This window comes from Meleagris gallopavo, chromosome 3 (genome assembly GCF_905368555.1).
Source record: "Meleagris gallopavo chromosome 3, MGAL_WU_HG_1.1, whole genome shotgun sequence".
NCBI classification, from domain to species: domain Eukaryota; kingdom Metazoa; phylum Chordata; class Aves; order Galliformes; family Phasianidae; genus Meleagris; species Meleagris gallopavo.
In genome coordinates this window covers 12,307,433-12,325,492 of record NC_139406.1, presented here as the reverse complement: position 1 = coordinate 12,325,492, position 18,060 = coordinate 12,307,433, and the positions used below count along the sequence as shown (strand labels likewise).

The 18,060-nt window shown below is 42.6% G+C and overlaps 1 protein-coding gene across 5 annotated transcripts; it reads right to left on the bottom strand.

Annotated features, from left to right (window-relative positions):
- Window positions 1-3,689: 3,689 nt before the first annotated feature.
- On the bottom strand, window positions 3,690-16,153 carry RPP40 (ribonuclease P/MRP subunit p40). Of its 5 annotated transcripts, none has more exons than XM_085220269.1 (8): window positions 15,910-16,151; window positions 15,430-15,577; window positions 12,418-12,486; window positions 10,869-10,964; window positions 10,032-10,157; window positions 5,700-5,898; window positions 5,226-5,360; window positions 3,690-3,980 (listed from the first exon to the last, which is right to left on the bottom strand). In XM_085220269.1, the coding sequence occupies exons 1-8, from the start codon at window positions 16,033-16,035 to the stop codon at window positions 3,782-3,784; spliced, it is 1,098 nt and encodes a 365-aa protein (XP_085076395.1). In that variant the 5' UTR covers window positions 16,036-16,151; the 3' UTR covers window positions 3,690-3,781. The 5 variants fall into 5 exon arrangements, with proteins under 5 accessions (XP_085076395.1, XP_010706705.1, XP_031408621.1 ...); XM_010708403.4 differs by having other exon boundaries at window positions 15,430-15,574; window positions 15,910-16,149; XM_031552761.2 differs by lacking the exon at window positions 15,910-16,151 and adding an exon at window positions 15,715-15,881 and having other exon boundaries at window positions 15,430-15,574.
- Window positions 16,154-18,060: the final 1,907 nt, after the last annotated feature.

The window sequence follows — 18,060 nt, the reverse complement described above, 5'->3', positions numbered from 1 at the left end:
AAAGAAAGGCTAGTACCCCAATATACCCAAAACTTCTTGCAGATGCCTTGGCATGGCAGGGACTGGGAATGCCTGAACCTTGTCTATTATTGCACTGAGTAGTACTTTGGTCTTTCCAACCAAATTACACCCAGGTATTTCACCAACAAGACTGGTCCATGCACGTCTTGTGGGTTTATATTCCACCCTTTCTCTTGTAAATGAGTAGTTAATGAGTCTACTGCCTTTCCTAGTGCCTGCAGTGAGTCAGATGTCAAAGCGAGACCATCAGTACAGGGGCATAGTTTGATGTTATTCAATATCCTAGGTCACGTGCCACTAAGTTATGATAAGAAGTTGGCGAATGCACGTACCCTTGCAGCAGAACCCAAAAGGTCCACTGCCTGCCTCTCCACTTAAATACAAACTGGTCTTGTGATTCATCATGAATGGTAGCACTGAAGAATGCATTTGCCAAGTCCAGGACACAATGGTAGGTTTCTATCTTCCTATTCAACGTGTCCATCAAGGAGGCAATATTGGGTATGGCTGCATGAATGGATGGAGTGACCTTGTTTAATTCTCTGTAATCCACTGTCATTTTCCAAATGCCAACTGATTTCTGTACTGGCCACATGGGGGAATTGTATGGGCTATGTGCAGGTCTTATGATCCCTACCTTTTCTAGTTCCTGCACCGTTCTACTGATCTCCTCTTGCCTCCCCAGAAGTCTATACTGTTTAGTATTAGTAATACAGCATGGATTTAGCAAGCAAATAGGCTCATGTTTTGCATGGCCTCTTAATATCTCTCGCACCACCTGGACACTAATACATCTCTCTCTCAGTCTAACTCTTCTAGAGTCCTCTAGAGAGTCAGACCCCATAGTACGTCTATGCCCAGTATATACTCTGGGACTGGGGCAATAGATATCTTATACTCCTAGAGTGGGAGATTCCCAAGCCCCAACTTCAACCATGTCTGGCTTACAGGGATGGTCTGTTTCCCAAAGCCACCAATCATCACTCTGTCTCCCTGGCATTTGGTTGGATTGCCATAAATAAGTGACGTTTCTGCACCCATGTCAACTAGTGCCGTAATTCACTGTTGTATGGGAACTGCTGAGTCACGATCTGAACCTCTGATTGACCACCTGAGGTGAGCAATGAGTCAGCCCTGGGAGCACAGGTGAAGGCAATTCACCTGTGCTACCGAAAGGGGTGGATCCTAGCTCCACCTCTCCTAGACTCCATTTAAATGCTGACTAGCACTGCCCAAAGAGGATCTCTTTTAGAGATTGCTCCTCTTGGAGTCTTCTCAGCAAACCCAGGACAGGGGTAAGATTTCCATCATTCTTCCTTATTGTGATAACTTGTTTAGCCTAACTTTCTTGTATATTTCTTGATTAGAATATCTGTGTATTCATTAATTGTACAACCGTATGTTCTCCTGAGACCAAAAAATAGTCAGCTTAATGTAAGGTCTCTGGTCCTATCTGGGGGCAATAGGTATAGAAGGCTAGCATTCCCTGTCATGCAAGTAACTGAGCAATTGCCAATTCTTTTTTCTCAGGTAGCTAAGGCATAGTGATTGGGGTCACTTGAGGAGGCTTTTTACTTTTATTGGGAACTAAGATATCTTTCAGGTTCCATGTTCTTATTTTTTTTTTTTTTTCAATGATTCTCATCCCTACTTTTTTTTTTTAGGGATATTTTGAAACTCTTGCTTGTTTTCCCACTGTCTCCTCACAGTTGGAGGAGGATGTGATTGGTCTAACAATCAATTTTATCAAATTGAACCCCAGCCTAGATTAAATCATTCAGCATCTGCTTTTAGGATACCTGCATGGGTCCCAACTGAGGAGACTGTGGGCAGGACTCCTGCTTTTAATCAGGGGATGACCTCAGCTTCTTCCAATGTTAGGATAATGCACCTGTTCAAAGGTGCTATGTCTCCCCCAGCTCCGCCACCAATTAGGTGGCTTGTTGGATGATGGCCTCCAAGGCCACTAAAAGACTCAGTATAGACACCAGTACCTCATACAGGTGGGGAGGAGCTTGTTGTAGTATGAGGTCCCTTATTCCTGCTGAAAACTTAACCAGGTCAGAACTCTCAAATGAATCATCACTAATGGTCTCCTTCATCCCTAGTTCTCTGATTTAATATTAGTTTTGGAGCTCTTCCATTGAGGTCTGTGAACAGTATTTATCAGTACATCACTTTTGTTTGGCCATGTAATTCTACATGCTGCTATTATCTGCTGAATTAAAAAATGGTTTTCTTCATCATGTATTACTATCACAATTACATTACAGCTTCTGTCTGAGGGCCAGATGTGTAGTAATGGATGCAGGTTTGAAAATCTTGGGCCTGTTAATTACCACACTTTCAGCTCCCACATCCCATAATCTCAAAAGCCAGGCTAGTATGCTCTCTTCAGGTCTTTGTTTAAATCTTTGCAACAAATCCAGAAGTTCAACAGTTGTGCATGGGCATGCTGTTACATGTAGTGGGCATTGTGGGCAGGGGGCCACTCTTCAGGTACCAACCCTGTTGGTCTATCCTGGATTTTCTTTGTCTTTTGAGTTATTACTGGTCTTATTTCTAGAGGATCTGAGGCTTCCAGATCCTCTAGTTGGATTTTAGTCTGCTTGGCCTTCTTTTTGTTTTTGGATTCAACTAGGATCCAAGGATCTTGCTGATACAAGTCCTTTTCCCCTCCTAATAACATGGATCTTAATTTCAAATGGGAAGTTCCATTTAAAGGTGTCCAAGATGCAACTTCATTTTCCAGTTGCCTAATATAGGCTTTTAAAAGCTTGTTTTCATCTTTTTAATTCTTCCTACAAAGAATGATACTCATTAATAGTGAGTAGCAGTGGCCACGCCATGGCAGATACTGCCACTACTCTTTCCTCAGTTGTCAAAAGATTTTATCCTAGTTTATTGAGAAAGTCAGTCACTTTTGAAGGGGATTTAATAATAGGAACATCGCCCTGTATAAGACCCCGTTCTTCAATAGTCAATGCAGAACTTAGCCATGGGGAGCACAGGAATCCCAGAGTTTCCCCCGGGAATTCCTCTTTCAGTGTATTCATCGTCCTGGTGACCATCCATTCTAAATAAGCACCTGGCTGGCTCACCAAGTGTAATGCTATAATATGATGGGAAGTAACAGTAGTAACAGCAGAGCGACACAATCCTAGGCTGCAGCAAGTGAGGACATGCTCAAATGCAACAGCTGTGGGCACAGAAATAAAGGAAAGAATCTGCTTGCCTTCAGAAGGCCTCAGGTAGGCAGGGATCTTCAGCAAGATACTCTTGCCTCCAGTGCCAACTCTTAAATGAGGTCTGGGAAGGGGTGCATCCTGGCTCCACCCCTTCCAGTCACTCAGGTTTGTTGCTTGCACCTGAGCTCCCCTAGGTTGGCTCTGCCTTCTCACCAGGTGCTCAATCACTGGTTCAGGCCATGACTGAGCATTTCTGCTATACTAACAATCTTTAAAAATACTTTCAAATGATGCTAGGATAAAAAGAAACAACCTGCAGTCAACACCTGAGAACTTACACCCACACACAATATTTTTCTTAAATACAGAATTTTGAAGTCTTCCAGAACTGAAGCCACTATGCGGCAGTGAAGAAACAAAAATCCATTCTTTCCACTGTAGGTCACGCTTCAAGGAATATACGCTACAGAACACAAAGCCTTTTAAGATTTAACTTATCTAATTATTTTTATAAAAACTGTATTTTTATACAGTATCTTGGGATTATTAGAATGCTTCTTCTGTAGATAGCATTAAGGAGGACAATCATCATTAGTTCCTAAAGCCATCTGAAGCCAGTAGTCCAGATTTCTAAAAATGACGAAGTTGTACAAGTTCTCTCCTCCTTTGTGAAAACCATGTTCATTTTCTCTCCATGAAACAGGGCTGTCTGCAAAGCCATGCACAGTTAAGGTCAGCCACTGTGCCAGCTTTGGTTCACTAAAATAGCAACTGCAAGAAAGAAAACAAGGTTATCAATAATTACAATGGAATGAACAGGAAGTTCAAGTATACAAGGTCAAAAATTTAAGACAAGCATCTTAATGAACGTTAGTAATTGAGTTTAGGAGAACACCCTGCTTTAGTACATACGTAAGTCTGAAAATATTCTACCAGAATAACATTAGGAATTGAAATATGTTTGATTCTTGATTATTCCTACCGCACTTGTAGACATTACCAAAAAGAAGTTACAGTTCTAAAACTACAAATTAGTTGTTCTGAATTTCCTACAGAATGCATTGTCTTTCAGAAAGTATTACATTTACTAAGAACAGACATCATTGGTGGGGGGGAAAAAAAGGCATAGAAGGAAGAAACAGGCTGTGTTTGACACAAATGCTTTCACCATCAGAAAGGAAATGGATTAAAAATAATCTAAGCCAGGCATTATATACTGCTCCTAAACAGAGGACAAGGGTATTCATATGCTAACTCTATAAGACTAGTAGGGCTTTTTGCTTCAGATTTGAAAATGCAAAAAGAGTAAACCTCCCAGACAAACCAACATCAATATTGTCTTGAGCCAGTGCTACAACAATCAGTAACCACACACTTCAAAAATTCTCTTACACATAGCAAGGAAGCTCCAGAATTCACTGTCAGTAGAGCTAATGTACATTACAGGCAGACATTGCACTGATCCAAGATACGCTAGTATCAGTAGACTGGTATTGCATTAGAAGTACAGCTACCCTGTTCATCACTACCCACATTATATGAATCATGTTATAGCATGATTTAAAAAAATGTTACTGTAATGTGATAACCTTGAAGTGCCTTGTGTTGCTCTTTTTGGTTTTATAAAGGGATTTCAATCATTTTCTATCAATAGTTAAAAATGCAAGTCAGACATATTTCAGAGTACTTGATGTTCAGACATGAAATCTGAAAAATGGACAAGCTCAGCAGAGCCACTGTGCTTTAGAAATTAAGACATAAAAACAAATTCATTACTAGAATGCAGGGCAGGCATTCACAAATTTGCATACATCAGGAAAGTGTCCAAAAACAATTACTGCTTTTTCATACCAACATTAAACTTCTGCTCATTTCCCAATTGAAGTCTTCATTTTGTACTTTGTTACTTACTTTCAACAGCACTACTGAATACAAGTGTTTAATTTTTGAAATCACTTTGAGAAAGTATCAAAAAAACCCAATGAACTCTAAGAATGTCCTCCTGCAAGTCCTTACCACAGCTGCTCCAGTAACTGAATTATCTTCTCAGGAATTATGAAGCCTGTGATTGTACACAAAAATGCCTGGTCCACTACTGTGTTGGGCTGAGGACAGCAATAGGTTGATAAAAAACTAGAAGATACATTATCTCTGAAAAAGAAAAAAGAGAATAAATAAAATAAACGTACTTTAAATCTTCCAAATAAAGCCTTAGTAATCAAAACTTGTACCAAAGAAATATCTATGTATATCATCTAAATTGATACCCAAACAATTAATGGACAAGTGACATCCAAATTGTCATGGGCATCCTCAAAATAAGTTAATAAGTTAAGTAAGTTAATCCGGACTTTAAACACTAAAGTGCGTAATAGATATTCCACTGGCAGAAATATGTCCTTCTTAATCCTTATTTAGCTGTTCCTTAAATAAATTGTGGCTTTTCCTACTTAAAATGTATTTTAAGATCAAACAAAATCAAATACTTACAGATTAACTTGATTCAAGACAGCACCTAGCCATTCAAACAGTTCCTCTGTACTGCAGGACTCTTCTGGCTTTCCTTCAAGTTCATTGCTTTGTAACACTGGACACTGCAAGTCTCTTAATGTGCTGAATGTTACTTTTGGCTTCAGGGCCTGTATTTGGTTTTTTGGAAAGTATGACATCAGTGTTGATCCCTCTGCACCTTAACAACACAACACCACAAAGGGTTGTTACAAAACTATTACACTGAAGGCGCACTGAAGTCATGAAACATTTGTATGAGTGTTTATAGGATGCAGTGTGGTGTTGAACCACAACTAGAACTGCTTACATCTTTTCTTTTGCAAAAGGCATAGAATTTTCAGTTTCCTTATCTTTGAATTGAGAATTAGTGCAAAATCCAGCAACTCACTACAGCTCAGTAACATTAGTGGGGGAAGGGCAACAGATGTCATCTACCTGGACTTCTGCAAGGCCTTTGACATAGTCCCTAGCCACATCCTTCTCTCTAAACTGGAGAGGTGGGGATTTGAAGGATGGGCTGTTCAGTGGATTAGGAATTGGATGGCTGATCACAGCCAAAGGGTTGTGGTCAATGGTTCTGTGTCAGGGTGGAGGCCAGTCATAAGCGGTGTCCCTAAGGGGTTGGTCTTGGGACCGGTGCTCTTCAACATCTTTATCAACGATGGCATCAAGTGCACCCTCAGCAAGTTCATGGATGACACCAAACTGAGTGATGTGGTCAATACAGTGGAAGGTAGGGAAGCCATCCAGAGGGTACTGGAGAAGCAGGCCCATGAAAACCTAACGAGGGGTTCAATAAGGCCAAGCGCAGGGTGCTGCACTTGAGTCGGGGCAATCCCAGGTATTTATACAAACTGGGGGAAGAGGTCTTGGAGAGCAGCCCTGCGGTGAAGGACTTGGATGTCCTGGAGATGCTGGACATGAGCCAGCAGTATGTGCTTGCAGCCCAGAAGGCCAACTGTGTTCTGGGCTGCATTAAAAGATGGGTGGCCAGCAGAGAGAGGGAGGTGCTCAGCTCTTGTGAGGCCCCATTTGCAGTACTACGTCCAGGCCTGGGGCCCCCGGTACAGGAAGGATGTGGAGCTCTTGGAATGGGTCCAGAGGAGGGTCACTAAGATGATCAGAGGGCTGGAGCACTGCTCCTATGGGACAGGTCAAAGGAACTGGGATTGTTTAACTTGGAGAAGGCTCCAGGGAGACCTCATTGTGGCCTTCCAATGCTTGAAGGGAGCTTATAAACAGGAGGAGGAACAGCTGTTTACGAGGGTGGATAGTGATAGGACAAGGGAGAATGGTTTTAAACTGATACAGGGGAGGTTTAGGTTAGATGTTAGGAAGAAGTTTTTTACTCAGAGGGTGGTGAAGCACTGGAACAGGTTGCCAAGGAGGTTGTGGATGCCCCATCCCCAGAGGCATTCAAGGCTCTGGGTGCCTGGTCTAGCAGTTGGCGGCCCTGCACATAGCAGGGGCTATGATGATCACTGTGGTCCTTTTTGACCCAGCCCATTCTATGATTACAACTTAACTAGTAAGCATGGAAATAGATCTGACAACTGAAAATTCAAGCAAAACTTGGGCAAGTAATGAAATAACTCCTTACATGAATTCAAGGTGGCCTGAAAAGGAATTCATGAAAGGAAAGCTACTTGCCTATTAACTTGCCCCCCAAAACAAAGTGGATTGCAAGCACACTCACACTTTAAGTATACCAACCCTTGTACACACAAGGCTAGGGAACATTCTGGCTTATGATTGTGCATGCATACATCCGCTCTTTACTCATAGACCAATTCCTGCTGCTGTGCAAGTGTGATGCATTCACTGTGTCATTAGGTCACCTCCAGCTCAGCACGTCTAGAATTTTTTCAAGCATTTAAGCATAAAGGTGAGCATACATAAGGTAGATGTAAATGGAGATATTGCATCTCTAAAACCACTTAAGTGAAATTAAGCTCAAAAGAATTTAGGCACTATTTCTTCCAAGAGCACAGAACATCCAGAGAGATCCCAGAACCACTAGTTCAGTAAGAACTGCCTCCTAGAGACAGCATGGAATCTGGAAGCAAAACCAACTCTAATGGAATGAACTCCTGCAGTTCTCAGGAATGTTTTACGAAAAGTTATAGTCTCATAAATTCTCCTGGAACACGACTTCATAAGCACCAATAGTGTCCCTTCTCAGTTTCCTAAAAGGCACTCACATTTTTTACTCAGCATGCCCAGGTAGTGAGGCTTTTAGGAGATTGGATCCCATAATTAAAGACCACATACTTGATGTCCTCAGTGTGATGGGAAACTTCATCTAGGAGCCAGGGGGTTCAAGGGAAAAATTACTGATTCACAGCAAATTGAGAAATCATCTTCAGATCCAATATACATTGAATTTAAGATCATCCCAGTAAAAGAACAGAATTAGCCACGGAGACAAGCAGCTCTCCCACCTACTTAGCTGCCATCCCAGAATACCACTTCCCCAAACAGTGAAAAAATGAGCAGCTGACTACAGGTTTGAGAACAGATTTATCAATTGTGTCAAGAGAAATACTAGGATAGTCTGAGGGATAAACACCTTGAAGCGAGAAAGAACAGATGAAGTTCAGGAACAGGACATAGTTAACTGCAGAATACAATATCTGTGGCCCACTATCAAGAATTCTGGATTGCTTAAGCTTCATCAGCCATGTCTATCCCACCGAAGGCAATCACTTGGAGGAGGAGGGCTAAACTGACCCTTTTTAATCATCCAGCACAAAAAACTGTCCAAGTGCAGAAGGGCCCACATGACAGATACTGAACTTCTGTTAGCTTGTATATTTACATTATATATATATGCATATTTATGTTTGAAGTGCATTAGGACAATCCTCCTTCAGTCCATTCTTCCCTTAAGTACTTGTTACACTAACAGGCTCAAAGAACACATAATATTGCCTGAGAAATCTTGATCAAACAAAAATTGATACATTTTAAATGCCCCCTCTAAATAGAAACTTCAGCTGTAGTCCTAACTTCAGGAAATCTCCAAGGCTACAGCCAGGACTCTAACAGAAAAGCTCCTCTAGCTACAGCTTTCCATGCCCACAACAACCAGCTACATTGTCAAAGTTCCCTCGGAGTCCAGTGAATTTCAGCCAATAAATATTTAAAATTGCCATAGAAATTACAGCAGTAGAACAGAGAAGAAAAGATGGCTTTGATTCTGTCTCATGTCTCATTAAAGACATGAGACACTCCGTATTCCTTCTTTCTGTTCCTCTGAGCACCAGAACGAGGAAATAGGGAAAAGAAAAAAAAATTGCTATGAAAACTGAAAACCCCACTTTTGGAAAGCGATAGGAATGTTTACAGGCCTCCAATAGTGCTGGCCATGGCAAGAAGCACTAGGGTTCAGCAGGAAGGCTGCAAACACAATGCTCATGGAGGACAAGGATGCTCTCAAGAAAATACAGCCCTCTTTTCCCCTTCCAGCAGAATCCACACAGTGTCTCAGTGCCTATAAATAAAAATCTATGAGGGTTTTATTTTCAGTACAAAGGAAGAGTCTTCCTATGTTACAAACTTGATTCTTGCACAGAACGGCGTTTTAATTTAACTCTGTATTTAGGAGATGATTTACCTGACTATAGCTTTTCGGCCATAACAAGCTGAAGAAAAGGAATACTGTTCTTCCTGAATGCTGCTACACAGGCAGCAATAAATGTAAAAAAGCATACTGGCCCTAACAGTATTTTGCTTTCTGCCCAGAGTCAATAAATCCAAGCAAGCTGAGCCTGAGGATCTGCCACCTGAGCTGGATTTATGTCACCATTTATGGTATCAGAAGTCTTCACTGCGACTCTTTCCTGAAGACGACAAGGGAAGAAACTGCAAGCCTTAAACAACTTCTGTAATGACAAACAAGGACGAATCCATGTAACACAGTTTGTATTATAAAAGGTGGGGAAACCTGAAGGACTATTAAGTGAAACACGGGGTAGAGCTGAAGGAGCTTGAAAGCAGCTTTAATTTCTCAAATCAGTAACACTCAGACTAGAAAGAGTCCAGAATCCCTAAGAATGTAAAGAGCAGATGGAAAAGCACACTTGAGAACCTCTCTAAGATCTCACTAGTGTGAGACTTAGTGACTTCAAGCAGCACACAAAGCTCCAGTTCTGATAAGGCATGGCTCCTGTGTTTTTTGTCATTGCAAATGCTGCATACACAAAACGATCTGTATTGAGGAAATTGGACAATACTGGAGAAAAGCAGAAAACTACAAACATTTGGACAAAATGTCAGTTCCATTTTAGTTTTACATTCAGATCTTATTACCTGAATTATACCAAGCCAGTAAAAAGTCAAATTCTAAAGGTTTCTTTTCTTTCAAGGCCCAAAGCACCCTCTTATGTTTCTTGCCATCAGGGTGAAAGTTGGAATCGGTCAAGTCAATAGTTATAACTGCAAAAATGTACAAAAGCTATTTTAATTCAATAGACCGAATTTAGTATCAGTTCAGAATTAAAACAACACAAAGAACCAAAGAGCATTAAAATACCTTTTCACACATACAGCATCTTTACAAAGTATTTGACTATGCAAATATGACTCTCCATTATGTAAATAACCTCCTTCTGCCATCTTTATTTTGATGTAACATGGAACTGTTTCCTAGTGATGGCAACAACAAAGTCCCAATACAGGGCTTCCTGTGTTCCAGTTTCTGACCAGTACTCCTTGTTCTATTGCTGCACACCACCAAAAAGAGTTTGCCCCCATCAACTTGACTCTCATGCTTTAGGTATTTATAAACAGCAGTGAGATCCCCTCTCAGCCTTTTCTTTCCCAGACTGAAGCATCCCAGGACTCGGCCTTCCCTCTTACATCAGAAGGCACAGATACCTCACAAACTTAATCAAGCACTTAATAAAAAAAAAATTAGAGACTTTATAGAATACCCTTGAGAATGTTTATCTCCTTATAGTTACTTTTTCATTTCAAAAATTCAGTTTTTCTCTTCATGCAATCTTCTTTATCTACATCTGGAAAAATACCATCTAGACAATAATAATTTTTAAGGAAAGGTAAGTTTCAGAGTTGCTGTTTTAACATCCTAACAAGGGATTTCACAAACAGATCTGAAGTAAGCATGTTAATATCAATTACACTTACTGTATCTCATTGGTTTTTTACCAGAATACCGGGAAGGGTGGCCTTGCAGTCCAAGTTCCTCATAAGTATCTTTATCTACTGACAGAATTAGTTTTCCTATAAACAAAACAAACTTTAATGTAAATAATTTTTCAATTTAGTTCCCTTGAAGTCTCCTGAGAACCACATACTTTATACAATGTTAACTTTGGATCACTTGGCATTGCTAATGTAATCCAGACTCCTTAGTTTCAGTTAAGCTGATTACCAGATCTGCTCCTAATATTTAAATTCAATTGTTCTTTATTATCCTACAGGCCTTATGAATTTGAATGAGAGAAGTGCAACGTTGTTACTGATTTAGATACAGGTTTTTTTGTTTGTTTTACTGTACTATGGGAGTATTTCACTCAATGCTTCCTCTGCTTGACCCCTACATTTGCTGTGTCGCTGGCTGAACACAGAGCTACACTTGGGACCTGATTTTGTAAACATTCCTTCATGCTCTGCTCAATTAAACATACAAAAGCATTACCTCCTGCTCCTACGGGACTGCTCTCACTGAGTGAAACACACTTATTAGCAATGAGCAGATAATGCTCAGAAGCACCTCCACTCCCCAGCTCACAAGCCAAATCTGGCAGCTGCCACTGGGTACGCAATTGGTAAACAAAAGACTGCTACCACAGTACTTCAATTTTACTGCAATATATGTAACAGTATAATACAGAATACAAACAAATACAGTTGTGCTGAAGGTTTCAGACACTGACATCATCAGAAACAGTAATGCTGTCCCTGCATTAATACTGCACAGCTGGTAATAACTGCATCATACAAACTCAGTCACTACCAAGTACCTGTTCTGCTAGGACTACACTAATGGAGTACATCAAATAATTCCTCCTCTGAAAAATTTGAATCTTCTTATGCCCTGATAGGCACCTGATCTGTTTTTACACCTTGAGCTAGAGGGCAGATAACCCAATTTGTATTTCTATTACATTTAGCTTAAACATGAAAACATATTTGAATGTCAGAATAGTTCCATTATTTTCTTTGTGTGCAAAATTCCATCTGAGAAATAATGCTTTGTCATAAAATAATGATGGGAATGCAGGAGAAGTTTTCATGTTAAACATCTCTCAAATAATTAACACTGACTATTTCAAAAGGTATTCCCAAACAATGTTTATTATTTCTTTTTTGGTACAAATTGTATCTTTAAGACCAGTATGAAACAAGAAGTTGGAACACAGCGTATTGAGAAAAATAATCATATGTAGCTATTTCTGCCAGGTGAAGCACTGACATCTAATACTATCAATAAGCAACATTGATTTTTTATTTTACTGTCCTTTAGATAAAATCATTTAACAGTGTGAATCAAAGCTGAATTATTTTAGCATACTTTTAATAAAGTAGGCAATACAGTAGGCCCACCTTCCAGTTTACATAATTCCACATTAAAACAAAAAAACAAAAAAACAAAAAACAAAAACCAAACACAAAACAACCAACACTGGAAGTCATAATCAATGTATATATCTTAAAAATCAAATGAACATACCAGTTGGTAGTAAAGCTGCTGTATTATCTTGATCAATTCTGGTGTTATAGGCAAGTGCATAGCAGGAACCTTTAATAGTAAAGCAGAAAGTTCTGAGATTATACAGCCTCTGGAGAAAGACATAACAAACAGGAAACATTCACTCAAGATAATCAAGCACCAAGTCCTTTGAATTATTCTTAGTTCTTGTGTTTTCACTAGGTAACTTTCTTCTTCTTTCTTGAACAAAATATCTGTTATTAATTTTTTAAAGCTTACAATGGTACTATTGCAAAAGACTTGTAATACAGGTAACATTACCAACATGCCTCAATCCAGACATACATTGCTTCCATGTGCAAACACAGCAAATGGAAGGAACTGTACACAGAATTGAGTTGGAAGGGACCTTTAATGTTCACTTAGTCCAACTCCCGTGCAATGAACAGGGACACCTAAAGCTACATAGGTTGCTCAGAGCTCTGTCCAGCCTGACCCTGAGTGTCTTCAGGGACATGGCATCCACCATGGGCAGCCTGTTCCAGTGCCTAACCACCCTCATTCTTCCTATGTCCAATCTAAATCTCCCCTCTTTCACTATGAAACCATTTCCTGTTGTCCTATCAAAACAGACCCTGCTAAAGAGTCTGTCCCCTTCTTTCTTATAGCCCCTCTTTAGATACTGGAAGGCCACTATCAGGTCTCCCCAGAACCTTCTCTTCTCCAGGCTGAACAGCCCCAGATCTCTCAGCCTGTCATTGTAGGAGAGGTGTTCCAACACCTGAATAATTTTTGTGGTGTTCCTCTGGAGCCAACAGGTCCACATCTCTCCTGAACTGAGGACTTCACATCTGGATGCAGTGCTACAAGTGAGGGCTCACCAGCACAGAGTAGAGGGGCAAGATCACCTCCCTTGCCCTACTGGCCATGCTTCTTTTGATACAGCCCAGGATACGGTTGGCTTTCTGGACTGTGAGGGCACATGTCCAGCTTGCCATCCACCACTACCCCCAGGTCCTTTTCAGCAGGTCCTTTCCATCCTTTCATTCCTCAGCTCGTACTGACAGCAGGAGTTGCCATGAACCAGGAGCAGGACCTTGCACTTGAACATCATGTGTTGAACATCATGAGGATCTCTCAGGCTCACTGCTCAAGCCTGCCCAGATCTCTCTGGACAGCATCCCATCTCTCAGATGTGTTGATCACACTGTACAGCTTCTTGTCATCTGCAAACTTGCCGCTGGTGCACACAATCCCACTGTTGACGCCATTGATGAAGATGTTAAAGAGCACTGGTTCCAGTACTGACCCCTGAGGGATACCACTCATCACTGATCTCCATCTGGACACTGAGCCATTGGCTATCACTCTCTGGGTACGATCTTGCAACCAGTTTCTTATCTGTTGAACATCAAATCCAGATCAAGATGTTACAGGGAGCCATACCAAAGGCCTTACAGATGAAACTAGCATCTCTTCACTTGTCCACTGTCAGTTACACTATAATAAAAAGCAACAAGGTTGGTCAGGAAAGACCTGCCCTTGGTGAAGCCATGCTGCTTGTCCCATATCACCTCCCTCTCTTCCATGTGTCCCTTAGCATAGCTTCCAGGAGGATCTGCTCCATGATCTCCCTCAACACAGAGATGAGACTGACAGGTCGATAGATCACTGGGTCATGCTTTTTATGTCTTAAAGAAGAGTGTGACATTGCTTTTTTCCAGTCAATAGGGACTTCACCTAATGGCCGTGACTTTTCAAATATCTTCTGAACCATCCACTCGAGGGCTGTGTGAAGAGCAGTTGTCAGTGAAGACTGAGGCAAAAAAGTTGTCAAGTACCTCCGCCTTTTCTTTCTCCGTTGTTACCAGTCTGCCTGTACTGCCACCCTCTTGGACTCTCCTTTTTTTGGTTTATATACCTGTAGAAGTCTTTCTTGTTCTTCTTTCACCCCTTGCCAAGTCCAGTTCCAGTTGGGCCTTGGCCTTCCTGACCCCACCCCTATACAGCCTAGCAGCATCCCCATACTGTTGCCAGGGTATCTGCCCCTGCTTCCACTGCCTATGCAATGAAATATGTTTTTTCCTGAAATATATGGGTTACTAATTCACATAAAAGCAAAGTGAAAAATGCTGACATTATCAATATATTTTGTGGTTAGAAAATGTTTCTGTTTTTGACACTTTATTAGAAACACAAGAGTCAGATTGTGTAAACTTGCTGATATAGAAATGGTATTACATTTTGTGTATCAAGAAACTGATTTCTTACTTCCCTGTTTCTCTGACATGCTATTTTTTCTCCTCTGTTTTGCCTTTAAAGCTTGCTTTCCTCCCTGGCAATCATCCAAAAGGTGCAACATTCATCAGGAGCCAAATAAGCGGGCCCCGCTAGATGGAAACAACATCCTTTGAACACGCAAAACAGGTTTGCTGGGCAGAGGCAGCATCTTTCTGATCTTTCTCTGCAACTTCTCTCTTCTTACCATGTAAGGATGGGCCACAACTTCACCACCCAAAACAAAAAAAAAGCCAACAAAAAAAAGCAGCAAGTCTTCTTTGCATCTAGGAAAATAGGCACAGGCTGCACTGTGTTGAAATACGAAGGGATCAAAGAGGAGAATCACAAAATTGCTCAGGTTGGAAGAGACCTTAAAGTTCATCAAGTCCAACCACAACCTGACCATACTACCCTAACTCTAACAACCCTCTGCTCAATCACATCCCTGAGACGGGAGGTGGTATCTGCATAAGCTGTAGAAGATGAGAGGTGAGACTGCATATAGAAGCCCTCCTGTCAGTGGCTTGCAGAATTTAGACGGAATGGGGAAAAAACAAAGAGGGATCAAGTGTAACTTTTGGCCCCATTGGTAAATGCTGGTATCACAAAGCAGGAAAATAAAAAAGATAAAGAAATGGGTAGATTTCATTATCACAGTTTCTTCCCTTTCTTTACAAGAGAATAAACAGCAGCAAATTAACGCTGCTGCTTATGGAAGAAAAGACGAGCTTTGTGTGCGTGATACACCCTTACCTTTCCTCACAAAACACTCAATGAATTCGAGATCGAGCAGCTGATGGACGGGCAGGCCCCTCACCACGTAGTACTCCCCAAGGTCTGCAACAGCGCTTTTCAGCACCTGGGGCAGCATGCCGCACTCGGGGATCAGCACAGACACCTGCTGGGAACAGATCCGTAACGCAAATCGTGCCTGAAACGCGTGAGGGATGAAAACCGAGAAACGCGGAACATAAAAAGACTGAGCTAGTCACTTCAGGCTACCGCCTTCAAAACGCCGCCATGGGAGCACGCACACACCTTTGGCTTTTGCGTTTTACATGCCGTGCACAAAGATGACTCCGCGCAGCCCGACTCAGCCAGCAGCTGACTGGAAAAGCGAGGCTCAAAGCAGACCCGAAGTAACGTCCGTTCCGCCCGCTGCCCCCCTCATCCCCCCACGGCTCCAGGACGCGCCTCCAATCCCCTCGCGGCGCCGCCGCCGCCCGCACTCACGCGGCAGTTGTAGGCGTGGTCCCGCACGTGCGCCTCGTGGCGGGAACGCGCGTGCCGCGCGTGGCCCTTCTCGCACACCAACAGGTGCCGAGGCGCTTGCTGCAGGCGCCGCAGCGGCGCCGACATTCTCCACCGCGACCTCCAACGGAACAACAACCGCACCACGCGCCACGCGCCGCCCGGCCGAAATGCGAGGCGTGGAAAACCCCTTTCATGACGTCACTTCCACTCGTCCGGACTGAGCGCCGCTTCCGCGTAGAGCCGGGTTCCCGGCGCGGTGAGCGCATGCGCTGCGGCGCCCTTCGGTGTGGTGGGCTGGAAGTGGTGCGCTTCCTCCACCCGTGCCAGCACACCTTCATCTGGATTCGTGGAGATACAGCAGGACCCCTCACAGATACACTGAGTACCTGAACACCCACTGAGCGTGTCGTGTCCCTCAGATGCTGAGCGTATTTGCAAGACTAGTAATACTTCTATCAGATATAATGCAGTGTCTGCTCACAGTCTGATGAATCATAGGATCGTAGAATGGCCTGGGTTGAAAAGGACCACAATGATCGTGTAGTTTCAACCCCCCTGCTGTGTGCAGGGTCTCCAACCACCAGACCAGGCTGCCCAGGTTAGCCAGCACCACGCTGAGTGCCGTGGGGTTGGGTCTGCCCATCACGTGTCCTCTCACAGATCATTTTGAACATCATATATGTTATATAAAGAAATTACAAAAGCTTTACAGCTCCATGCAGTTTTTTCACCTCGTTCCAACGCACTGCTACAGGCAGGGATACCTCCCTCTAGACCAGGTTGCTCACAGCCCCATCCAGCCTGGCCTTGAATGCTTCCAGGGAGGGGGCATCCACAGCCTCACTGGGCAACCTGTTCCAGTGCCTCACCACTCTCACAGTAAAGAATTTCTTTCTGATATCTAGTCTAAATCTACCCTCTTCCAGTCTAAAGTCATTTCCCTTCATTCTGTCACTACATGCCCTTACAAAAAGTCCCTCCCCAGCTTTCCAGTAGCCCCTTCAGGTACTGGAAGGCTGCTATGAAGTCTCCTTGGAGCCTTCTCTTCTCCAGGCTGAAGAGCTCCAGCTCTCTCAGCCTGTCCTTGTAGGGGAGGTTCTCCAGCCCTCTGATCATCTTCATGGCCCTCCTCTGGACCTGCTCCAACAGCTCCATGTCTTTCTTGAGTTGGGAGCCCCAGATCTGGACAGAGTACTCCAGGTGGGGTCTCATGAGAACAGAGTGGCAAAATCACCTCCCTTGACCTGTTGGTCACATTTCTCTTGATACAACCCAGGATACAACTCAGGCCCTCTGGGCTGCAAGTGCACATTGCCAGTTGAATCTTTCATCAACCAACACCTCCAAGCCCTTCTCCTCAGAGCTGCTCTCAAGGCATTCTCTGCCCACTCTCTATCTGTGCTTGGGATTGCCCCAGCCCAGGTGCAAGACCTTGCACTTGGCCTTCATGACGTTGGCATGGATCCACCTCTCAAGTCTATCCAGATCCCTCTGGATATCTCTTCTTTCTAGTGTGTCAACTGCACCACTCAGCTTGGTGTCATCTGCAAACTTGCTAAGAGTGCACTTGATCCCACTGTCCATGTTACCTACAAAGATGTTAAATAACACCAGTCCTAACACCAATCCCTGAGGAACACCACTTGTCACCAGTCTCCACTTGGACATTGAGCCATTGACCACAACTCTCTGAGTGTGACCATCTAGACAATTCCTTATCCAGCAAGTGGTCCATCCATCAAATCTATTTTTCTCCCATTTGGTGACCAGGATGTCATGCAAAATAGTGTCAAACACATTGCAAAAGTTCAGGTAGATAAAATCAGTTGTTCTTCCTTTATCACTGATGCTGTGACTCCATCACCAAGTTTGTCAGACATGACTTGCCCTTGGTGAATCCACATTAGCCACTGTGCTTCTTGAAATGGCTGGACACCAAGAGGACAAGTTTGTTTCAGTTGTTAATGTATAGATTATGGTAAGGTCATTTGTTAACAGCACAGATATGAATCATCAAACTCCTATAATTTTACTAGTTCACTAGCTAAACATCTTGTTAGTTTGATAAAATTCAAGCACTCTCATTCTCAACCTGGTCAGTTCATTGGAAGAGGAAAACAGATAGCACTT

Excerpts from the sequence above, each read along its gene's own strand:
- RPP40 (XM_085220269.1), bottom strand. The coding sequence starts at position 16,035 with ATGTCGGCGCCGCTGCGGCGCCTGCAGCAAGCGCCTCGGCACCTGTTG. Across the intron at positions 12,487-15,429 it reads TGAGTGTTTTGTGAGGAAAG|GTTCCTGCTATGCACTTGCC; the intron begins GTAAGGGTGTAT and ends TTACTATTAAAG. Across the intron at positions 10,158-10,868 it reads TAAAAAACCAATGAGATACA|TTATAACTATTGACTTGACC; the intron begins GTAAGTGTAATT and ends ACATTTTTGCAG.